At 62.2% G+C, this 22244-nt stretch overlaps 7 protein-coding genes and 1 non-coding gene across 8 annotated transcripts; 5 read left to right on the forward strand and 3 right to left on the reverse strand.

Annotated features, from left to right (window-relative positions):
- Positions 1 to 453: 453 nt before the first annotated feature.
- On the forward strand, positions 454 to 4338 carry VTJ83DRAFT_6728 (uncharacterized protein; the record flags this gene model as incomplete). Its single annotated transcript, XM_071013471.1, has 2 exons — positions 454 to 522; positions 622 to 4338. The coding sequence occupies 2 exons, from the start codon at positions 454 to 456 to the stop codon at positions 4336 to 4338; spliced, it is 3786 nt and encodes a 1261-aa protein (XP_070864355.1).
- A 1821-nt stretch (positions 4339 to 6159) lies between these two features.
- VTJ83DRAFT_6729 (uncharacterized protein) lies at positions 6160 to 7527 on the reverse strand (the record flags this gene model as incomplete). The annotated part of the gene is made up of 3 exons (XM_071013472.1): positions 6160 to 6694; positions 6753 to 7231; positions 7324 to 7527. 3 exons carry the CDS (start codon positions 7525 to 7527, stop codon positions 6160 to 6162), a joined length of 1218 nt encoding a protein of 405 aa, XP_070864356.1.
- A 2394-nt stretch (positions 7528 to 9921) lies between these two features.
- VTJ83DRAFT_6730 (uncharacterized protein) lies at positions 9922 to 11707 on the forward strand (the record flags this gene model as incomplete). The annotated part of the gene is made up of 2 exons (XM_071013474.1): positions 9922 to 10438; positions 10536 to 11707. The coding sequence occupies 2 exons, from the start codon at positions 9922 to 9924 to the stop codon at positions 11705 to 11707; spliced, it is 1689 nt and encodes a 562-aa protein (XP_070864357.1).
- A 1676-nt stretch (positions 11708 to 13383) lies between these two features.
- On the reverse strand, positions 13384 to 13482 carry VTJ83DRAFT_t147. Its single transcript has one exon. It is a non-coding gene; the product is annotated as a tRNA-Ser (tRNA).
- Positions 13483 to 14672: 1190 nt separating this feature from the next.
- VTJ83DRAFT_6731 (uncharacterized protein) lies at positions 14673 to 16372 on the forward strand (the record flags this gene model as incomplete). The annotated part of the gene is made up of 3 exons (XM_071013475.1): positions 14673 to 14898; positions 14990 to 15365; positions 15424 to 16372. The coding sequence occupies 3 exons, from the start codon at positions 14673 to 14675 to the stop codon at positions 16370 to 16372; spliced, it is 1551 nt and encodes a 516-aa protein (XP_070864358.1).
- Positions 16373 to 16842: 470 nt separating this feature from the next.
- Positions 16843 to 17971, forward strand: VTJ83DRAFT_6732 (uncharacterized protein; the record flags this gene model as incomplete). The annotated part of the gene is made up of 2 exons (XM_071013476.1): positions 16843 to 17328; positions 17477 to 17971. 2 exons carry the CDS (start codon positions 16843 to 16845, stop codon positions 17969 to 17971), a joined length of 981 nt encoding a protein of 326 aa, XP_070864359.1.
- A 397-nt stretch (positions 17972 to 18368) lies between these two features.
- VTJ83DRAFT_6733 (uncharacterized protein) lies at positions 18369 to 20645 on the reverse strand (the record flags this gene model as incomplete). Its single annotated transcript, XM_071013477.1, has 1 exon — positions 18369 to 20645. The coding sequence occupies one exon, from the start codon at positions 20643 to 20645 to the stop codon at positions 18369 to 18371; it is 2277 nt and encodes a 758-aa protein (XP_070864360.1).
- A 383-nt stretch (positions 20646 to 21028) lies between these two features.
- Positions 21029 to 21912, forward strand: VTJ83DRAFT_6734 (mitochondrial 54S ribosomal protein mL61; the record flags this gene model as incomplete). The annotated part of the gene is made up of 4 exons (XM_071013478.1): positions 21029 to 21067; positions 21136 to 21138; positions 21278 to 21384; positions 21456 to 21912. 4 exons carry the CDS (start codon positions 21029 to 21031, stop codon positions 21910 to 21912), a joined length of 606 nt encoding a protein of 201 aa, XP_070864361.1.
- Positions 21913 to 22244: the final 332 nt, after the last annotated feature.

Genomic DNA, 22244 nt, shown 5'->3' on the forward strand with positions numbered 1-22244 from the left:
TTAGGATGGGTTCGTTTGGCGTTTTTGGGTGTGGACGTCCTGCGTAGGTACGGTACGGCACGGTACGGTACGGTACGGTACGGTACGGTACGTATGCCTCGTATGCATGCTAGTGTGCTTGGGAATATATCAGGGGCACTTTTTTTTTTCCTTGTTTCTTTGAAAAGGATGCTTGTTATAAAAACTCACTTGTACACAGCCAGCCAAGGTAGGCTGCAAGAAAAGTAACAAAGGACCAACCAAGCCTTGCTCAATGAACCCTGAGGTTGACCTTGGGATGTCGCCAACCCTTACCCAACCCTTATCTCCCAGACGCACAGAGGTGGGGTGGCCCCGATAAGCGATAGCATTCCAACTTTTTGAAGGCCCGTCTGTGAATTTTCTGGTTTCCCGTTCTCTCGAGTCGAGCTGCTTTTCGTGCTGCCGTTACAAAGTCCAGCAGCGCAGGGCAAAATGGCGGTTCCTTCGCTCAAGGAGAAGCTGGACAAGATCCGGTCCCCAAATCTTCAGAGCCAAAAGCATGTGAGTCTTTTTTTTTTTTTGTTCATTCCCTATGTCCTCCTCGGTCGCCCTCGAGGCTCCCGGCTCCCGACGCCGACGCTGACTTTCGTTTGTTGGCAGACGGCTACGGTTCTCGAAGGTATCGAGTCCGCCTTCAAGGAGCGCAACACCGAGCCCACGCCGACTGCCTACTTTGCCGCCCTTCTTAGCCTCCTGGACAACAAGAACATCGCCCAGCCCGTCGTCTACCTCCTCGACATCGTCACCCCCTACGCGCCGCAGCCCCTCCTCCGCGCAAAGTTCACCCAGATCCTCACCCTCCTCGCCCCTGTGCTGTCCCAGCCCGACGCCGATGCTCCTCTGATCCGATCGTCGATTGGCTGCCTCGAGGGCCTGCTGCTGGCCCAGGATGCCGCCGCCTGGGAGCAGAGCGCCGCCGTCATCGGCCCCCGCCGCGCCGTCGGCGGTCTCCTGAGCTTCGCCCTCGACCCCCGGCCCAAGGTGCGCAAGCGCGCCCAGGAGGCCCTGCGCAACGTCCTGAGGAACCCCCCGCCGAGCCCCTCGCTCGACCACCCTGCCGCCGCCATGTGCGCCGAGACGGCCATGATGAGCCTGACGGCCGTCGCCGACAAGGCGGCCCAGCTGCGCAAGGCCAAGAAGGGCTCCGAGGCCGTCCACGACCCCGAGCTCATCCACGCGCTCCAGCTCGTCAGGACCGTCGCCTCCGCCAGCGGCGGCTGGCCCAGCAAGAACATCGAGCCGCTCTGCGACCTGCTGCTGGGCATCGCCCGCTCCGCCAACGAGCACATGAGCAAGGCCGTCTTCAGCGTCTTTGAGATGATCTTTGAGGGCATGGCCGACGAGGTGGCCTCGGCCAAGCTGCCGAGGCTGCTCGAGGTCATCAAGGAGCTGCGCCCGGCCCCCAACGACGCCCAGCTCCTCCCGGACTGGATCCTGATCCTGTCGCGCGCCTACGACGTCTCGGCCCAGATCGCCCCCGAGGAGACCTTCCAGGGCCTGCTGGAGCCCTTCAACATCGTCGCCGCCTACCTCGAGTCCGACGCCAAAAACATCCGCGTCTCGGCCTCCGAGTGCCTCGTGTCGTTCCTGGCCACCTGCGTTCCGCGCCAGGTCCTGGTCGATCCCTCCATCTACGACGAAAAGGTGATCCAGCAGCTGGTCGGCACCGTCGAGGGCCTCCTCACGGTCAAGTACCAGGCCGCGTGGCTCGAGACCTTCAACGTCATCGGCGCCATGCTGGACGCCCTCCGCTGGCGCGCCCATCCGTACCTCCTCGGCATCGTCAAGAGCATCGGCGAGATGCGCAGCAACGACGCCTTCGCCGGAAAGCAGGAGGCCGACGAGGTCCTCGGCAAGGCGATCCGCGCCATGGGCCCGGAGGCCGTCCTCGGCGTCCTGCCCCTGAACCTCGCCAAGCCGGCCAAGGGCCAGCCGGGCCGGGCGTGGATGCTCCCGCTCCTGCGCGACTACACGTCCAACACCCGCCTGGCTCACTTCCGGTCCGAGATGGTGCCCCTCAGCGCCGCCATGTACCAGCGCGTCCTCGACCACGGCGACGCGCCCAAGACCATGGAGGTCAAGATCTTCGAGACGGTGGTCCAGCAGATCTGGTCCATCCTCCCCGGCTACTGCGACCTGCCCCTGGACCTCGCCGAGGCCTTCGACAAGGAGTTCGCCGAGACCCTGACCACGGTGCTCTACCAGCAGCCCGACTTGCGCCTCGACGTCTGCCGCGCGCTCAAGGCGCTGGTCGAGTCGAACCAGGCCATCGCCGGCTCGGCCCAGGACGACGACAACGACAACAACGACGACGACGACCCGCTGCTGAGCAGGGTCTCCAAGGAAACGGCGCAAAAGAACCTCGAGTACCTCGGGACCAACTTCTCGGCCGACTTCCTCGCCGTGCTCTTCAACGTCTACAGCACCACCCTGCCGCAGAAGCGGGGCCCCGTGCTGCAGACCATCAACGCCTACCTCAGCATCATCCCGGCCGCGCGCCTCACCGAGACGTTCGATCTGGTCTGCGAGAAGCTCGCGGCGGCGCTGCAAGAGCCGGTCGTGAAGCCCAAGAACCCCAACGCCGAGCAGGTGCCCTCGACGGCCCACACGCTCATGGACCTGGTCGTCACCATGTCCATCTACCTGCCCCGCGAGAGCTTCGAGGCCCTGTTCAAGATGGCGTCGTTGGTGCTCTTCAAGGACGACGACCCCCAGCTGCAGAAGAAGGCCTACAAGCTCATCCCGCGGCTGGCCGACTCGGAGGTGGGCAGGGCCGCCCTCGAGCAGCGGCACGCCGAGCTCCAGTCGCTCATCCTGTCGAGCGCCGAAAAGGTGTCGGCGCCGGCCAGGCGCGAGCGGCTTGCCGCCATCGCCACCTTGATCCCGCTGATGCCGCCGACGTCGCTCCACTTCATCCCGTCCATCCTGTCCGAGGTCGTCATCAGCTGCAAGGAGCACAACGAAAAGGCCCGCACCGCCGCGTTTGACCTGCTCGTGCTGATGGGCCACGCCATGGTGGCGGCCGACGGCGCCTGGATCGACAACAGCAAGGTCCCGCACATGCCCAAGGACGCGCCCAAGGTCAAGGCCTCCCTCGAGGAGTACTTCACCATGGTCAGCGCCGGCCTGGCCGGCAGCACCCCTCACATGATCTCGGCCTCCATCACGGCCATCACGCGCGTGCTCTACGAGTTCCGCGAGACGCTGAGCCGCGACACCTTGTCGGACCTGGTGCAGACCATGGACCTGTTCCTGACGTCCAACAACCGCGAGATCGTCAAGAGCGTGCTGGGCTTCGTCAAGGTCTGCATCATCAGCCTGCCGACCGACCTCATGCTCCCGCGCCTGCCCACGCTGATCCCCAACGTCATGGTCTGGAGCCACGAGCACAAGGGCCACTTCCGCGCCAAGGTCAAGCACATCCTCGAGCGCATGATCCGCCGCTTCGGCGTCGACATTGTCAACAAGCACTGCCCCGAGGCCGACCGCAAGCTCATCACCAACATCCGCAAGACCAAGGAGCGGAGCAAGCGCAAGAAGGAGGCCGCCCGGAACGGCGGGGCCGAGGGCGACTCGGACGACGAGGGCGGCCGCCGCAAGAGCCGCTTCGAGAGCGAGTACGACCAGGCCCTGTACAGCAGCGACTCGGAATCCGAAGCCTCCCACTCGGACGACTCGGACGTCGAAATGACGGGCCGTCGCCAGAAGCAGCCCCGCAAGGGCGCCAACGCTTACATTCTCGAAGACGAGGGCGAGCCCCTCGATCTGCTCGACCGCAACGCCCTGGCCAACATCTCGACCACCAAGCCCGGCAAGCCGCGCAAGCCCGGCGACAAGAAGACCAAGGTCAAGACGGACCTCGACGGGAAGCTCGTCCTCGGCGCGGACGACGACGAGGGCCGCGAAGATGCCGGCGGAGCCATGGACATCGACGGCGAGGAGGAGTCGGGCGTGGGCGCCTACGTCGCGGCGATCCGCGGCAAGGACGTGCCCCGTCGCGGCCTGCGGGGCAAGCTCAAGTGGAACCGGAACAGGAGGAAGGGCGGTGACGACGACGACGACGACGAGAGCGACGACGACGATGGTGGCATGGATATCGACGAGGGGGCCGCTGCCAAGGCGCTCAAGGAGAAGCGCGGCGGAAAGGCAGGCGGGCGTGGGGGCAGGGGAGGCGCAAGAGGAGGAGGAGGAAGAGGAGGACGGGGTGGTATCGCGAAGGCGGTGGGAAGAAGGGGTTTAGGGCAGGAGAAGAGGAGGGGCCCGTCGACCTTTGGCGGTGGCGGCAGGATTGCGAAGGGCGGTGCTGGACGGAGATGATTGTGAGGCCGTGACGGGAGCTTGAGAAGACCGTGGCTGTCCGTTTCTTTCTTTCCTTCCTTCTTTTCTTTTCCTCTGGTGTTGGGGCGGTTGGATCAATGAACGACCTGGTTTGATGGAAATACTCGAAGCTTGCAGTCCTTCTCACGACGCATTCGGATGCGAGATGATGCGGTTTGTGTCACATGGAGATCAAAATACCTATACTAGACAAGACGCCTATGATTCGGTCAAGGTCTGAGCGCCGGCAAGGGTCCCGCGTGGTGGTTGGGAGTGAAGCAGCGCTTGAAGCAGCGCTCGATGTAGTCGTGCGCAATCACTTGACATGAATGCAAACAACTGAAAAGAAAAGAGAAAAAAAAAAAAGAAAGAAAAAGAGGACGAGGTATGTATGTAGACAGCCCAAGTTTGCCATTGTCGTAGAAAGGACAAGCATTGCGTTGTTTAGAGGTTTCGAGGACCTAGCAAGCGTCATCTATCGTACGCGGCGGCGAGTCCGTCGGGGGGGGGGGGGGGGGGAGGACCCAGCGACCGGCCGACGTCGGGTCTCGGACGGGACGTCACCTCGACCCCACTCCGGCCCGGCCAGGTCCACTCCCCTCCCGTCCGTTCCGCGTCTCCACTTCGGAGCCCGCGCGGGGGTCCGCCGACGGGACCGACCGACCGACCACCTACTGTGTACAACACGGGGTTTTGGCGCGCCAGACGGGACGCCACGAAGCGCCATATCCCGGAGGAGGCACGCGGCAAGCTCTTGTCAGCTTGCCGTGCATGCGCATGCGACCACCCCCCTCGGACACCATCGTGCATCTACATTCATCGCCGTTCGGGACTCGGGTCTCGCATGCATTCTTCCTCCGCTTGATTCGACGCTTGGACGGTCGCTCCTATGCGCCCATGTCATGTGATGACTCGGGATTCCTTTTGGCTGTGCCATCATCATGCTTGGATATGTCTCTCGCCCAGGAGACTAGGCGGGCTTGTAACTTGGGTGCTCAAGTTGTATTGGATAGCATGGTTTGATGGTGCAGGGTAAATGAGATTGGTTTTTTTTGCTTGTCTTGCCTGTGATCCGTTTCAGGGCACGGTGAGTTTCGTCAGCGCATTAATTACCCGTCAACAACGCCCATGGATCTGGAACGGTACATCGGCCGGCAATCAGGGTGGGGGGGCGGCGGCGGCACGGCCGGTAATTGGCATGCAGCAGAGGGGAGCCGAGCCGACGGGTTACACGACAGGGAGGCAAACAAAGCCGACATGGGTCTCTTGCGTTTGTACTTGCATGCTGCTGGAGAGAGGATGCGTCATCAACGACCGTTTGATGTGCTTGTTGATGTATGAAGGTGCGGTGGTTGGGGGTTTCTTGTCGGAAAACGATAGCTTCTTTTCGTGTCCTTGTTGTTATTGGCATCCAGGTTCGTTGGCTGACGGCCACCTCGACGACGCCATGACGGGAGGCGCCGACAACAATGGGCATTGTAAGGACGCTCTTATGTGGCATTCTTCCAACCATGCCAATGTAAGTTTTGTTAGGGCCCGCTGAAATCCCGGTCATTATCTAGCGTCAAGTCTATTCCGAAGAAACCATCTTGTCTAGACATCAAGATCCCCCGCTGGTATCTCCTCGCCAACACCAAAAAACGCCACGCTAAATCCAAAGCCGTAGAGGGGATATATCATTTCCAAACAAACCAACCATCAAACGCCCATGATTATTGAGCAGGGGTTTCCCTCGATCCCCGTTCGAAACAACGTAGGGTACGTTGACATCTGCGCTACCAACCCCCAGCTGGACTCGCCGACCATGCGTCCCGACAATGTCTATGGGCGCGCCTCGTGGAACGAGGTCCTCGTCAGCTCCACGGTCTTGGATATCCTCCCCTTTTCGGCCGCCGCCGAGCGGTCGCCCAGCTCAATGTTATCGCTTCCCGTATCCGAGCCCCTCCCAAAGATGTGATGCTCATCGCTGCCCCGCCTCACCGTGTCCCTGTTGGCCGACACCGACACGCTGAGCTCATGCTTGAGCGGTGCCCTCCAGAACCTTGGATTGCTGCCCGGCTCCTTGGGCAAGGTTGGCGTGCTGTGGTCGGTGTGGCCGCCGCGGCTGTCGTCGGTGCGGTGATACTTGCCTTCGGAGGCGGAGCGGCCGGAGCGGCCGCCGATGGTGGAGCCAAACAGGCGCGGGAAGAGCTTTCCCAGGGGTTGTTTGAGGACGGGCAGGCAGGCGCAGATGATGCCGAGGTTGGACTCGATGAGGGTCCAGACGCCGCGCTCGATGAAGCTCCAGGTTTGGTCTTGGCGGTTCTTGAGGGAGTTTTGGACCGAGGTGACGCGGAGGATGGAGGTGATGGTGACGCTGTGGGGGGTGTGTCAGCCACGGAGGGTCCAAGAGGAGACGAGGAAAAGCGGCTTACAAGGCGCCGAGCAGGAACACGCCCAGGATCAGGAAGCGTTCGCGCCAGCGGAGCTGCAGCTTCATGACGGGAATGACGGGCAGGGCCAGCACCATGACGTCGGTCAAGATGTTGAGGACGGCATAGGCAACCCAGAAGGCGTTCGAGTTGATGCACCTGGCCGGGACGTTCTTGTTCCAGGCGCCCTGGATGGGAACGCACTGCCAGATGGTGGCGGCGATGCCGCCGACGCTGTAGCCGAAGACGACAAACAGCACCGAGTAGGCGGCGATGCGGAAGCCGGTGCCGACAAAGATGCGCATGTACAGGAGCACGACCGAGACCTTGTTGAGGAACACGACCACCTTGTAGGGGGTCTGGGCGACGAAGAACCACCGAAGGCACGTCTCGAGCTCCGCCTTGGTCAGGTCGGCTTTGTGCATGCCATAGCCCCAGCTGACGGCGAGCTGGATGGCGACGGAGAGGACGATGGAGTTGGCCTGAAGACGGGGATTTTCCCCACGTCAGCGCGTGCGTCGGCGGAGCGCCCATGTCGACCGACAAGGCCGGGGGGGGGGGACTCGTTACTCACCAAGGAGAAGACGATGGTCCAGTCATCCCATCCCAAGTTGTTCCTCACCAGGCGGGTGGCGACGCGGGCAACGACGAACAAGCCGGCCGAGATGATCATCACCAAGGAGGTAATGTAGAGCTTCCAGCCCTGATCATCGGCGCCATGGTTGGGGAAGCCGACTCCACGCCAACGCGGTGCCGCCGGTGTCTGTGTGTCTGCCATGCCCGACGGGGTGAATCGAGGCTAGCTGGTTAGTCTTCGTCAGTGCGCCTTAGCTCCCGTCTTGGAAACGGCAACATCAAGAAGCCAAGGCACTAGCGAGCGAGATGCTAGCGCTGCGGAGGGACTAGTTCTGGCAGGCGAGCGGCTCCGAGAAGGAGTGGAGACATGTGTGCATGTGTAGGAGGGAGACAAGCGTCTTCTTGTAGTGATTGCTCTGGCAAGAGAGGCAAAGCAAACCGTCGGGCCAGGGTGAGGCGGCAGCGGTGGTGATGTGATGTGGTGCAGGGAATGAGCTGAAAAGTTTGGGACAAGACAGGGCAGCACGTCACAGTCGGCGATGCAAGGCCACGTTGGGAAGACGGGATAGAATGACACGGCAGGGGGGGGGGGGGGGGGGGGCGCCGAGGGGTGGGAGGGAACTCGGATTGGGAACTCGGAATGGGAACCTTGAGGGGGGGGGGGACGACCTTGGGGGAGTTTGGAGGGAGCTTGATTGCGGGTTTGCCGTGGGATCGGGTAAGGTAACCTTAAACATGCCACAGGCGGTGGTCGAGTAGGTCATTGGTTCTTTGTGTGTCCGGGCTGTCGGCGCCCAATGCATCATGCGGGATGGAGGGCGGGCTGCATGCACGCCGACCTCGGTGCTGAAGAATATGGGATTGCCGATGATAGAGGGACGGGTGAGACAATCATGGTGAGTGTGGTGGTGGGGGGGGGGGGGGGGGAGAGGTGCATTGTCGCCAGGGGGTTTTTTTTCTTTTTTTTTCTTTTTTTTTTTTTTTGCCTCACTTAGGTAACTACGTACTACATACACAGTACATCATGTACGATAAGGTACAACATAGACGGGGATGCGGCGCAGAGATGGGTGGGCAGACCGCGATAACGTGATGATGGTGGAGGATGTCGCAGGATGAATTCCAACCAACAAACGCACTAACTAATAATAAGGTACGCTAAGGCAGGGAAAGCCTTCCGGATGACCCACACGGTACACCGCAGGGAAGTGGCCACCCCGGGTGGGCAGAGGAAACCCCTTCTTTTTTTTGTTGTTGTTGTTGCCGAGACGAGCAACACGAGCAAGGACGAGGAAGGAACCCGGGAATCATGCAAGGCACCTCCGCCACGTGCATCGGATAGCACCACCCACTGCCTCCTTCTCATCAACCTCGTCGCTGCAAACGCTCCCTTTTCCCCGCCGCCCCCCCACCCCCTCTCCCCTTGAATCTTCAGCTGAAATCTTCAACATCTGTAACTAATGGGCTCCACCGTTCGGCATCCTCATGCCGAAACAACCTGGCTGAGAAGGTTTGGAACAGAGCAATCTGACCAGCATCATCCGCACAACATACGACAAGGGGTCGGAACGGAGTCAAGAAAACCGTTTGCGGTGGACCTTTGGCAGCGATGGCAGTGGGCTCTTTTCCGCTTGCTACCGTCGAGTTAACCAAGACAGGTTAAGAGATGGCTCCCCGGCGAATCTCTCCCGGCCTCCCTCCCCTTGTCAACGTCGCGTCGTTCCCGTTCGGCGGGCTTGCTGCTACGGGTCCCCCTCTTGCAATGCAACCCAGCTCCATGGCCCATGAAAAAAAGCAAATTTTATTGTTCTCAATATCGCAACCCGCGCTGGTTGTATGGGCTCTCTGGGAAATGCCGCAGACGAACGTGCTGGGATGGGAGTCTGCGAGGCGGCCATTCCATCACACGTTGCCCACGCTTCCCGCATGGTCGCCATGCCCAGATGGTCATGGCGTCCATCCTCCTCGGGCCCCAGGACCTGCAGGTTCCGGGAGGCCGGGGTCGGGGATAGCGGGAGTGCAACTCTATCCCTCGAATCTGCCCCTGGGGAAATGAAAGGCCGACTCCACGCCCTGGCAACCCTCGCCGTGGCGTGCTGGCGCGCTCCTGGGGCCCGTCTCCCCGTGGTTATCGACGATTGCCTTGTCGTCGATAGTTACGCCGGAACGACCATGTACGGCTCCCGAGTCCTTCGCGTTGGCTGCCGGGTGCATGTGCGCGCAGCAAACTAGCGAATTGGTGGTTGCTAATCAGGGGGGAGGAAACGAGAACAAACGAACCAAAAGTTCCGAATGACATGATGGACATTGATTGTTGTTGTGCGAGCCGGGCTGTCGGGTTGCTCGTGCTCGCTTTGGTCGGACCCCTTGCTGTCGTACCGTGTATATGTACGTACATAGGATGGCCTGTTATCCGCGCGGTTGCAACAGAGGCACGGAGCTTTCCCCCCCCCCCCTCCCGCATAATCCTTCCCGCGTTCCTCTCCCCCCCTTTCCCCGGTCTGCCCTGACGGTCCTGTGTCTTGCAAACTCTGGATACCGCAGCCCCGTGCGTGACACACCGTAGGCTTCCAGGCGGTAGGTGCATGCAGAAACCATGCGGTCAACAGACGTCTCGCGGTGGCTCTGCGGCGCCCTCGCCGCGGCTCTCTGGACCGCGTCGACCGGCCTTGCCGCCGTCGCTCCGGCCGATCCGAATGCGCCCCCGAGGTGTAGCTCCAAATGCGGTCCGAACCGCTTCCTCACCGTGGCCACCACCAACGGCCCGGTGAAAGGCCACATCGCCCCGGGTACCGAGTGCGTGCTCGAGTATCTCGGCGTCCCCTACGCCAAACCTCCCGTCGGCGACCTTCGGTTCGCTCCTCCCCAGCCCATCGACACCCAGAGTCCCTATGACGCCGACGAGTTTGGCTTCGACTGCCCGCTGTCGCCCTCCCGGCCCGTCACCGAGTTCCCGGACCTGACGCCGCAGGCCCTGGACGTCATCAAGTACTTCGCCACGGGCGCCGGCACTCCGCAGAGCGAGGACTGCCTGACCCTGAACATCTGGTCCAAGACGACGGCGAAGGCGACGCACAAGAAGAAGCCCGTCCTCGTCTTCTTCTACGGCGGCCGTACGTTGCCCCCCACCCCCTTACCCCTTTTGCCATAGAGTTCACCACCCTCCGGGAACCTCCGCGGAAAGCTTGCCGTGACTGACGCGTCTTCCAGGCTTCACCATCGGCAACACCAACAGCCCCTTTTACAACGGCAAGCACTTCGCCAACGCCCAGGATATCGTCGTGGTGACGGTCAACTACCGCGTCAACATCTTTGGCTTCCCCGGCGCCCCCGGCGAGGTCCAGAACCTGGGCCTCCGCGACCAGCGCGCCGCCCTCGAGTGGATCCGCAACAACGTTGCCAAGTTTGGCGGCGATGCCAGCCGCATCGTCATCGCCGGCCAGTCCTCGGGCGGCGTGGCGGCCGACTACTGGGCCTACGCCTACGAGCAGGACCCCATCGCGGCGGGTCTGATCCTCGTCTCGGGCAACGCCTTTAGCTTCCCGCTCAACGCGCCCGGGGTGACGGACCGCAACTGGAACACGGTCGTGGGCCTCGTCGGGTGCAACACGACGACCGACCACGCCGAGATCCTGGCGTGCATGCGCTCCGTCGAGTGGACCGCCCTCAAGGCCGCCGCCGCCACCGTCCGGCCGACGCCCAGCACGAGCGTCCTGCGCTCGGTGCCGGCCTTTTACCCGCAGGTCGACAACGAGATCGTCTTTGACGACTACGCGGGCCTCACGGCGCAGGGCCGCTTCGCCCGCATCCCCGTCCTCGGCGGCCACAACCACTACGAGGCCGGCTACTACCGCATCCCCGCCTACGGCAACGGCCGCGTCGTCCCCACCGCCCAGCAGGTCGACGCGTTCCACCTCGAGTCCTTCACCTGCCCGGCCAGCTACCAGGCCGACGCCCGCCGCGCCCACGGCGTGCCCACCTGGGTGTACCGCTACTACGGCGACTGGGACAACACCCGGCTGTACCCCGACTCGGGCGCGTACCACGGCGTGGACCTGCACATGATCTTTGGCGGCTCCGAGGAGGTGAGCGGCATCCCGCCGAGCGAGGCGCAGAAGCAGGTGACCAAGGAGCTGCAGCGCGCGTGGTTCGTCTTCGCCAAGGACCCCGCCCGCGGCCTCGAGAGGGAGCTGGGCTGGCCCAGGTGGAACCCGGACGAGGACACGCTGATCGGCCTGGCCGTCGACAACCAGCCGGGCGTCCACACGCTCGACCCCAAGGTGTACGACGCGCCCTGCTCGACGGTGACGATGGGCGCGTTGGGCGTGCCGACGCAGGCCGCCTCGTCGACGAGCAGCGCGGCGCCGACGCCGACCAACTAAGACCCGGGCGGTTGCGATGAGCATCATTATTTGGGTGTGTGCACGGCTTCCGGGCTGGGTATATTCGTTGGTTCATTTTTTTTTTCTTTTTCTCTTTGCATATATGTATATTATTTTTCCATCCTCTTGCCATTTTCTGGCGTTGGTTTTTTTTTTTTTTTTTTTTTAGGTTCTCTGGGCTTCATGGCTCGCTGTCTTAATTCGCATAATACCACTTGGTAGCCTGTGGAAATCCCCCGGGCTTTGTTTTCCTTTTATTATTATTTTGAAACGAGCCCGATCGATGCACGACGTGAACCACCCACTATAGTACAGCACCTTTTGTCTATCTCGGAGGTTGTCTTTAACGTACGCAACACATCATGCCCCGGTTAGCCTCATCGGCGGCCCGTCCCGTTGGGATCGACAAGGACGACAGGGAGACGCCGCCACTTGCCCGCTGGCGAGTTAGCCATTCCTTGTTTTGTTAGTGTCGATGGTGGGGGGGATCAGATGGATCGCGAGCCATCCCCACAAGGTTAGAGTGAGAACACTCCCTGGCTTGGGGAAACTTGGAAGCGTTGGCCGTGGGCGTCCTGGGCGTTGTCTTTGCTTTTGACAGCCTACGATAGACGTCTCTCTCTCTCTCTCTCTCTCTCTCGGACCTGGCAGGCTGCGTATGTCGTGTAATAGTTAGCGCATTCAGGACGACACTTGGTATGATGTTTTTTCCAGCCTGGCTTTGCAGGCGGTCTTGATACGTCTTGTGGTATTGTTTTTCACTGCATCTCGCTGTGGTATTTCGCATCGGCAAGCCTCGATAGGTGTATGAAATTGGTCCTCAACAAGGTTCAACAGAAAGGCTTACTCCAGACAGAGCCAAGATCTTCTCGGTGCACCCAAGTCCACAGATCATAACTAACCCTAACCCGAATCACACACCCAAAAAACATGACGAGCCCCACATCCCCAAAAAAACCTTTTTATGCGCCGACCGGCTTGGCCGCTTTCTCTTCCTCTTTTTTTTCCCTTTTCTCTCTCCATGAAAGTTGAACACCCCGGGATTGCAGAATGTAGGCACGATGCTTTACGTATTCAACAAGCATCGTGTTGTATTGCCCGGGCAGAGTGACATGGAGTCTCTAAGAATTGCTACTATGCTGGCTTCTCCTGGAAACAGGACGGCTTCGCGATGAGTGGGCGATCCCGTTGGACCTCGACATGATTTTTTTTCTTGTGTTTCCTTCCGTCAGGCTTTCCTTGGGTCGACGTGCGTGAGCTCCAAGGCTCCCTCTCGCCTATGGCCTGCTTTCTCCGGTCGTGATTTGCCTGCCAGTCCGCATGCTTGTCCGTTGGTCGTTCTTCGATGTGTGCTGCTGCACGGAGGTTGAGGGCTGTCCGGATGGACAGCGGCGGGAGCCAGACGTGATCTTTCGTTGGCCATCGAATGGCTCCGGCTTTACCTGCTCTTGCGGCCTGCTTGAAGCATCTCGGCTCGAAAATCGTGCCGTAGCCTCTGCCGATGGGAATCGAGGGGGAAGAAAAGGCTGTTGGAGTGTCTCGAGACCATGTCGAGCAACGGCTGGCTGGTCTCCGGTTTGCGCGATGAACTGCTTCTGTCGGTCTGCCGCGGCTTGGGCACCGCTGGGCCCCCACCGGCTTACATAAGCAACAAGAAGCTACGGCCCAAAAAAGAACGTCACCTGTAGGATTCGAACCTACGCTCCCGAAGGAACTGCCTTCCTTGCTAACTGGAAATTAGCAGGGCAGCGCGTTAACCACTCCGCCAAAGTGACTTTTTCCTTGCTGGGGGCCGAACCTCAATTCATTTATTAATAGGGCTGCAAGAAGTCTATTGCATGTTTGCAGAGAGAACCCGCCGCCCAAAGCTCACCCCGAAATGCCCATTCAACTCATTTCACAACAACACATTCTCCTCTCCCAAATTCTCTTTTTTTTTTCCTTCTTGACCATGTCCCTTCGTGACGCCAACTTGAAAGCACTTGGATTCCACTCTTTGCCTGTCCAAAAAATTATGCATGCAAGCGACCGACTATGTGGGCCAGCCAGTGCGGTTAGGCCGATCCGACACCGCTTCTTCACCGTGCTCGCCCCCTTTCACATGCTTCAACTTTGACCTTGCCCAACCACCCTGGCGCCATCAACAAACGGTTGGCAGGGTACTTGGAGAGAGGCACGTCTTGGTCGGCTGTCGCTTCGTCGAAGCTCTGCGTTTGGATGGAAACAAGTGTGAATTCCGCTTTGGACAATGGGTATTATTGTATATGCGATCTCTGTTACCGTACGTGTAGGCTGGCCATGGCGCATACCATTTACCCGGCTCAATCCATGCAACGAGCGCCCATGGTTGTCATCGTAGCCTTCTGGGTAAGCTACCTTGGGTTGGTGTTGGTGACGACGGGGCCTCGCTCTGAAACACGAGCAGCGTTCGCCATCTCTCCAATTTCACATGCCAACCCCCCTCCCGGCTTCGATTCGCCTTGGTCCGTTGCTGCTCTCACCCGACGTGCGCTTCTCGTGTGGTACTTTGCATCGACAGCAGCAAAAGCCAGCCATCCGCATCCATGGCAAGGAACAAGTAAGTTGGAATGCGCATTCTGCTCAACGCCGGCCAATGGCATGGCCTGCCGGGTCTCGGCTGCAGGCGCAGTTGGCCGGGTCTTGGGGCTGGCTGGCTGCGGGTGTGCCAGACACGGCGCCCGACCCAAACCAGGCCGGCTTCCTATTTGACGCCTCGTTGACTGGAGCTCGGCGTCGCATCACCCTAATGCAGCGTAACCGCCTTTGACAACTCACCCGCGCCCTGAAGAATGGTTTCGCTTCCCCGCCGCTGCATCCCGCCGGCCCCCCCGATATCAACATGGAGCCCCCGCCGTCTGCGCTCCTCGTTCCGTCGCCGCTTTTTCCCCGTCACCACCCTGATCCGCCCGGTCCGAGGGGCTCATGTCCCGCCAACACCATGACCATGCTGACCCGGGCCAATCCCTATCCTAGGAAGAAGGTGGCCGTCGTGGGCGGCGGGTGCGCCGGCATTGCCGCGCTGTGGGCGCTGAACCGCAGCCCGCACGATGCCTACCTGTTCGAGGCCAGCGACCGGCTAGGCGGGCACGCCCACACGGTCGAGTTCAGAAAGGGCAAGTTCAAGACGCTCGTCGACACGGGCTTCATCGTCATGAACGCAAAGACGTACCGTACGTATCTCTCTCGCTTGCCCGAGCCTCGCCGCGCCGCGCCGCGAGGCGAGACGGCCGGACCGTTGGTTATGCTGACCCTGGCGCGCAGCCAACTTCAGCCGCTTTCTCAAGAAGCTCGGCATCGAGACGGCCCCGACCGACATGAGCTTTTCGGTATCCCGGGACGGGGGACGCTTCGAGTGGGCCGGCGCGAGCCTCGACGCCCTGTTCTGCCAGCGCACCAACTTCCTGTCGCCTCGGTTCTGGCGCATGCTCTTTGACATACTGCGCTTCAGCCAGTTCGCGCTCGACATCCTGCGGACGGACGAGGCCGCCGAGGAGACCCTGGGCGAGTACCTCGAGCGCGAGGGGTATTCCGACGCCTTCCGGGACAGCTATCTCGTCCCCATGGCGGCCGCCGTCTGGAGCACGCCTCCCGACAAGCTGCTCCTGGATTTCCCCATCGCCACGCTGATACGGTTCATGTGAGTGCCTTCGCCCCGCTTCGTCCGGAGCGTCGTCGCTGACCCCCGCCCGCCCCAGGTGGAACCACCACCTCCTCTCCGTCGTGGGCTCCCGTCCCCAATGGCTCACCGTGAGCAACGGCTCGCGGTCCTACGTCGACAAGGTCATGCACGGCTTCCCCTCGAACCACCTCCGCCTCCGCACCGCCGTCACCTCGCTCACCAACGACCCCGACGGCCGCGTCCGCCTGCACACCAGCGACGGCCGCTCCGAGGTCTTTGACCACGTCATCCTCGCCACGCACGGCGACCAGGCCTACTCCATCGTCCGCGCCTCGGCGACGGCCGAGGAGCACTCGATCCTCCAGCACTTCCGCACGACCCCCAACGTGGCCGTGCTGCACTCGGACCGCACGCTCCTGCCCCGGTCCCCGCGCGCCGTCTCGTCGTGGAACTACCTCTCCCGCACGCCGACTCCCTTCAGCACCCGCGCCAGCCAGGTCTGCGTCACGTACAACATGAACCTGCTCCAGCACATCCCGCGCGACGTCTTTGGCGACGTGCTGGTGACGCTCAACCCGCCGCGCGACCCGGCCCCGGGGACCGTGCAGGGCCGGTTCGAGTTCCGGCACGCGGCGTACACGCCCAACGCGGTGCGCGCGCAGCGCTGCCTCGCCAGGATCCAGAACAAGCGGGGCATCAGCTACGCCGGCGCCTGGACGGGGTACGGGTTCCACGAGGACGCCTTCAGCAGCGGGGTCAAGGTGGCGGTGGAGCACCTGGGCGCGACGGTGCCCTTTGAGGACTGGAGGGATGCGAGGTACGCGCGGGGGAGGATGCCCAGGGTGACCATGGCCGAGAGGGTCGTGAGGCTGTGGATCTGGCTGGTGCAGGTGTTTGTGGTGCAGGTCTTGGAGGCGTTGTGGAGGGTCGTCAGCGGGCCGGTGAGCTGGAGGTCGGTGCCCAAGGGGGGAGGGGTGCCGAGGGTCAGGGTGGCGGGGGGGAGGATGAGGGAGAAGCGGCTTTAGATGCCCTGCGAGAGGGGGACGGCGCTCTTGGTTTTCGGGAAAGAAGGCATGGATGATGCATTCCTCTATACTACGACACGGCATGCATGGGCCTTGGGGTGGCATTCGTAGACGGGCATGAGATAGATACGACGAGCACATACACATGATGATGATTTTCCGTCTCTCACGCGCAGCGCCGGCACGATGCTGTCTGTCCGTTTTGGGCAACCCTCGGGGGTGTAAGTGGTCCGCCCGCCAAGTCTCTGGTTTCCCACAGCTGCCCCCACCTGCCAAGATTTCCGTCTCGGGCCGCTGCTGCTGCTGCTGCTGCTGCTGCTGCTGCTGCTCGTCTGATCCTCACACGCTCTTTGTGGTTTTGGGGGAAGCTCCCGAACATCCATCCAATTCAACCCAGGACCACCACACCCCCGCCGTCCAACACAACGCACCACGGCGGCCAAGGCCAGGGCCACGGCCATACCCAACGGATGAACAACCCAATCCCGCGCCTTTCCAGGCGCATAGCCTCCGCAGAACCGGCCACGTCGTGCTGGTCCTGCTTTTTCTGCCAGAACGCCGGCCCGGCGAGATCCCCGCGGCTCTTCTTCACGAGCACGCACCCAAGCCCCGTCGCCGCCCCGGCCCCGGCCTCGGCATGGGCCTCTCCGCCGCTGCCATGGACCTCGAAGCGATTCTTCTCGCCAACGTGGACCTCCAAGAGGTCCTTCTCGACGAGCTTTCCCCGCCGCCAACAACCCTCGTCGCCGCCGCCGCCGCAGCAGCAGTCGGTCGGGGGTGAGGCCAGCAGAACCAGGGCCGGAAGCGGCGGCAGACGGATAGACGGCGCAGCGCCGCCAATGGCGCACATGAGCGAAGTCTACAAGCGGAGAAACCGGTCCACGGCGTACTATACCCTGAGCATCATCCTCGGGACCGTCGCGCTGTCGTATGGCTCCGTGCCCATGTACAAAATGGTTCGTTTGTTCCTCTCTCTCTCTCTCTCTCTCTCTTTCTCCTCCCCTTTCTTCCTCTCCCTCCTCCTCCTACCCCCCCTTATCCTATCCTACGTCCACAAAAAAAAAAAAAAAAAAACCAATCAAGCTAACCACCTCCCTCCGACAGATCTGCCAACAGACCGGCTGGGGCGGGCAGCCCGTGCGCGCCCACGGCACGGATCCCAACGTTGACATCTCGTCGCGCCTCGAGCCCGTCACCTCGGCCAAGCGCATCCGCGTCACCTTTTCGTCCTCGGTCTCGGACGTGCTGCCGTGGAAGTTCGTGCCGCAGCAGCGCGAGGTGCGCGTCCTGCCCGGCGAGACGGCCCTCGCCTTCTACACGGCCACCAACACGTCCGACAAGGACATCATCGGCGTCGCCACCTACAGCGTGACCCCGGCCCAGACGGCGCCCTACTTTAGCAAGATCCAGTGCTTCTGCTTCGAGGAGCAGCGCCTCGCGGCCGGCGAGACGGTCGACATGCCCGTCTTCTTCTACCTCGACCCGGACCTGCTCAAGGACGTCAACATGCGCAACGTGGAGACGGTCACGCTGAACTACACCTTCTTCAAGGCGAAGTATGACGATAATGGGAGGTTCAAGGCGCCATCGGCGGCTTGATGCCCGGGGGCTTGATGCCCGGCGGATCGTTCCAGGTTCGAGGGGAAACGGGGGTTGGTGGTAGGGATGTGCTGTATATTATTTGCGACGCTGTACTAGGCCCTGCATGCTGTACACCGACTATTATGCTTGTACATGGCGAGGAGCATGTGCCACGATATCAAAAAAAGAAAAATAGACACGAGCCTCTCTCGCTCTCTCTCTCTCCTTCTCCAGACTACCGGGCCACACAAGGACATGATCACCTCCCTCGCCCATCTCGGGATCGGCGTTTGATTTGATTTGTGCATATTTGTTGTACATGGATGGCTTACGTATCATACAATATCATTACATGTTTCTTTTTTTTCTTTTTCCCAAGGGTATCTCTCCAACCCACCACCACCACCATCATCGCTCACTGCTGCTGCTGCCCTTGCTGAGCCGCCAGGCTCGCCAGCCTCTCCCTCTCCCTCCTCATCTTCTTCTCCATCTTCTTGACCCCCTTCATGCTCTTCCTCGGCCGGCCCCTCTCGACCGGCTTGGGCTTGTTCAGCAGCCACGCGTTCATGGGCGGCCGGTACCCGACGAAGCCGCCGTCCGGGCTGTAGACGTCGACGACGGGCCACCGCGGCTCAGGCGCCTCCGCGTCGCCCAAGGCGTCGCCGTCCTCGTAGCCGTCGTGCTCCCCCTTCTGCCTCTTCCCGGAAGGGCCCGCCGCGTTCACCGGCTCCGGGCGCAGGTCCAGCGTCGGCGGCGGGGCCGCGCCCGGGCCCGACTCGGCGAGCCGCTTCGGGTCGTCCGGGTAGAGCTGCCTGGTGCGCACCTGCACGGCCAGCTCGACCCAGCCGCACCCCTCGATGAGGATGTCGATGCCGAGCACGCGGTACGGCAGCCGCTCGACCTTGAGGCCGACCGCCTCGCGGCGCGTGAGCGGGCCCGACCGGGCCTTGGTCACGTCGTAGCGCAGCTGGTACGCCCCGGCGTGGCGGATCTTGTCGCCGGTGCCGGGCCGCGCGATGGTCTCGACGTTGGGCGCGTCGGGCGCCTGGGTCTGGATGGCGACGGCCTTGTCGGTCGACGTGAGGTGCGGCTCGATGGGCGTGAACGCGTAGGCCAGGAAGACGAGCTCCTCGTCGGGCGCCACGTTGCGCGGGGTGATGCGGATGAGGCCGCCCAGGAGCAGGGACTGGCCCGGCTTGATGACGTGCTGCTCGGGCGTCACGCGGGCCTTCATGATGAGCTCGCCGCGCTTGTCCTCGCGCACGTGCAGCTCGAGGTCGCTGCGCGCGAGGCCGGGGAGGTCGATGAGCTCGCCGCGGCCGTCGCCAAAGGGGACGCGGATCGGCGAGGCGGTGGTGCCGGGGAGGGAGGAGACGACCGGCATGGGAGGGTAGTCGGTCTCGGGCAAGGGAGGCGGGAGGAGCGAGAACTCGTCGGCGAGCGTGCGGCCCTCGAGGAGGGCGTTGGTGGCGACCGTGTCGGCCAGGGCGAGCTCGTCGTTCAGCCCCCCGCGGGCGAACACGTCGACCGAGATGTGGTGCTTGGGCGCCTCCCAGGTCCGCCGGCCCTTGGGGAACACGGCCTCGAAGAGCTGGCTCTTGCCGACGTTGGCCTTTCCCACCATCCAGCCGGCGCCGCCGCGCTTCCAGATCTGCTCCTTGAGCTCCTTGGTCCACCAGCCGCGCTTGGCGCTCACGCAGTGCACGTTGCCGAGGCGGACGCGGCCGCCGACGCGGCCGAGGGCCTCGCGCAGCGTGTTTTGAAGGTAGGGCATCAGCGAATCGACCTGCTCCTTGCGGGGCGCCAGGAGGTCGGAGCGGCTGATGATGAAGCTCATCTCCATGAGCCGGCCGTGGTGGAACTTGACGTTCTTGGCCCTGCGGTTCTGGGTGCGCAGCGTAATGTCCAGCAGGCTGTGCAGCCGCGGGAGCAGCGACATGGGGAAGTCGGCGGCGTCGAGGACGTGGTAGACATGGTTGTGCTTGTAGGGGGTCTCGAGGATGGTGTCGCGCAGGGACTCGACGCTCGGGTGGTAGATGGAGCTGCCGGCCGAGTGGTGGATCAGGTGGTGGCACCGGTCGCAGAGGGGCGGCTTGTCGGCCGAGGGCTCGGCGGGCTTGGGCGTCGGCTCGGCAGGCTCGGGCAACAGCGTCTTGAGGTTGATGCCCTGCTGCTGCAGCGCCGCGACGTCGACGGATTGCAGGGCCTGCTGCACGATGTGATCGACGCTAGGCTTCTTCCGCCTCGGCGCCTCTTCTTCGAGGCCCAGATACAGCCGGATGGCCTTGCGGGACAGATCGTAGTAGCCCGCCTCGCCGGGGACCTTGGTCTGCGAGAGAGCGCCGCAGCCGTGGCATTGCAGGGGCAGCGCCCTTGCGGGCGGCTTCGTCTTGGGTTGTGGCTCTGCAGGCTCTGCAGGCTCTGCACTAGACTCTGCAGGCTCGGTGGGCGCTGGTGGCTCGGCCGAAGCTGCAGGCGCGGCGCCGGCATGAAGGCGGCGGACCGGCACGGAACGGAGCGGCGGTGCCGGCGCGGAGAGCGGGCGGCGGCGGCGGCGGAGGGTCGCCGGGGTGGACGGCAGCGAGCGGAACGCGGGGCACAGGTAGAGCGGCAGCTCAGACGTCGCAGCCGTGCGCTCGAGGTTGAAGACTCTGCCTATCCATCTTGACGACAGGGTGCTGTTCGGAGGCATGGCACATTGGTTTCTACTCTGCGCCGAGTCCCAGATCGATGCACAGAAAACCAAGATCCCAACGTTTGGAGGTTCCTGAAACAAGGTCGGACCAACTTTTTTTTTGGAACCTTCGGTTGGGTCGAGCCCCACCACAAGCCACCCCTGCCCCTCCCAGCGCAGATCCACTCCAATCCCCGGCTCGGCAAAGGCGGTCAGGCGGTACGTACCGATCCACGCGCCAAAAACGGGCAAACCTGGGGGCAGAAAATTCGCCGGGGTCAATTGTGGTGAGGGACGACCTAGAGCCTCATTGTCCGCTCCCCTCGGCTTGCGATCCCGCAACATCCCCCTCCAGCACCCCTCTCCGCTGTGTCCACGAGCGCGGCTCCTGTACCGTCAAGATGGTGGGCGTCATCCGCAGGCTAAACAAGCTGACTTCCGTACGTGCTGCCTTCGATGTAGATCTTTTCTGGACACCAAGCAGCAGCTAGCTAACAAAGAGTCACAGAAGGTAGCCATGCCCGCATTCGAGCCCCTCCCCTCCTCTCTCTGTGTCTCTCTCTCTCCCTCTCGCTCCCCGTCGTCGCTGTCGCCCAACACCCCCGACGCTCGGTTCGGTTCCTCCTTCGTCGTATTAACTCGGTCTGCAGCTCGTCAGGTTAAGAATCGGGCCTGGCGCCGCGATCCTCCCCAACACCGTGTCGCGGATACACCTTGAGTTTGCGCACAAGATCAATGGCGGGCATATGGGGCCAAGGTGCGATCCTCCATCGCCTTCCACAGCTTTTCTCTGTTTCCTGGTTCCATGGGCTCACACGGCTTCGGCAGGAAATTCTGGCGCACCGCCCTCCCGCGGTTAAAGTACTGGAACCCCGCCATCCCCATGATCGTCAACCGCGTGCGGGAGCAGGAAAAGCCGGCCACCATGACGCTCTACTTCCGGGAGCCCGGAGCGCCGGTCAAGGCGGACGTCCCCCAGCCCAGCTCGTCGTTCGACGGGCTCTCCAAAGCCCCGCCGCCGGCCGAGGGCGAGCGCATCGTCACCATCAACATGTCGAACCGGCGGTCCGAGGCCATCCTGCAGGAGTTCCTGGAGAAGACGGGGGCGGTGCCGGTGCAGCCCACGCCGCAGGACGAGCTCGAGCTGCGCGAGGCCGAGGAGCGCGAGGCCCAGGGCGCCATCGACCGCGAGCGTGTCAAGCGCGAGATCGACGCCGCCAAGCGCGAGAAGCGCATGATCGCCCAGGCGCTGTCCGAGGCGGCGGCCATCAAGTCGGCCTTGTAAGGGGAGAGAGAGCGCGTGGGTTGGGTGGCTGGGGGGAAAATAGAGGAGTTTTTTTTTTCTTTTTGTCGTGGTGTTTTTGTATATCAATTGTACATTATGAGCATGTGTTTACGTCTCATACCAGGCAGAACATGCCCCCCCCTGTCTGTTCCCTGTCTTTCATCATTCACCAGGCTTCATCGGATGGCTGCTGAAGGTGGATGTGCACTAGGGAACAGGAATGCATTCTCAGGACCATCAGATCAGGGTAGCCAACGCAAGACAGTTGGCCCAGGCTCGTCGTATGATCGAACCACGCGGTGACCAGAGAGAGAAAGAGAGAGAGAGAGAGA

This window comes from Remersonia thermophila, chromosome 6, assembly GCF_042764415.1.
Source record: "Remersonia thermophila strain ATCC 22073 chromosome 6, whole genome shotgun sequence".
In the NCBI taxonomy this organism is placed as follows: Eukaryota; Fungi; Ascomycota; class Sordariomycetes; order Sordariales; family Chaetomiaceae; genus Remersonia; species Remersonia thermophila.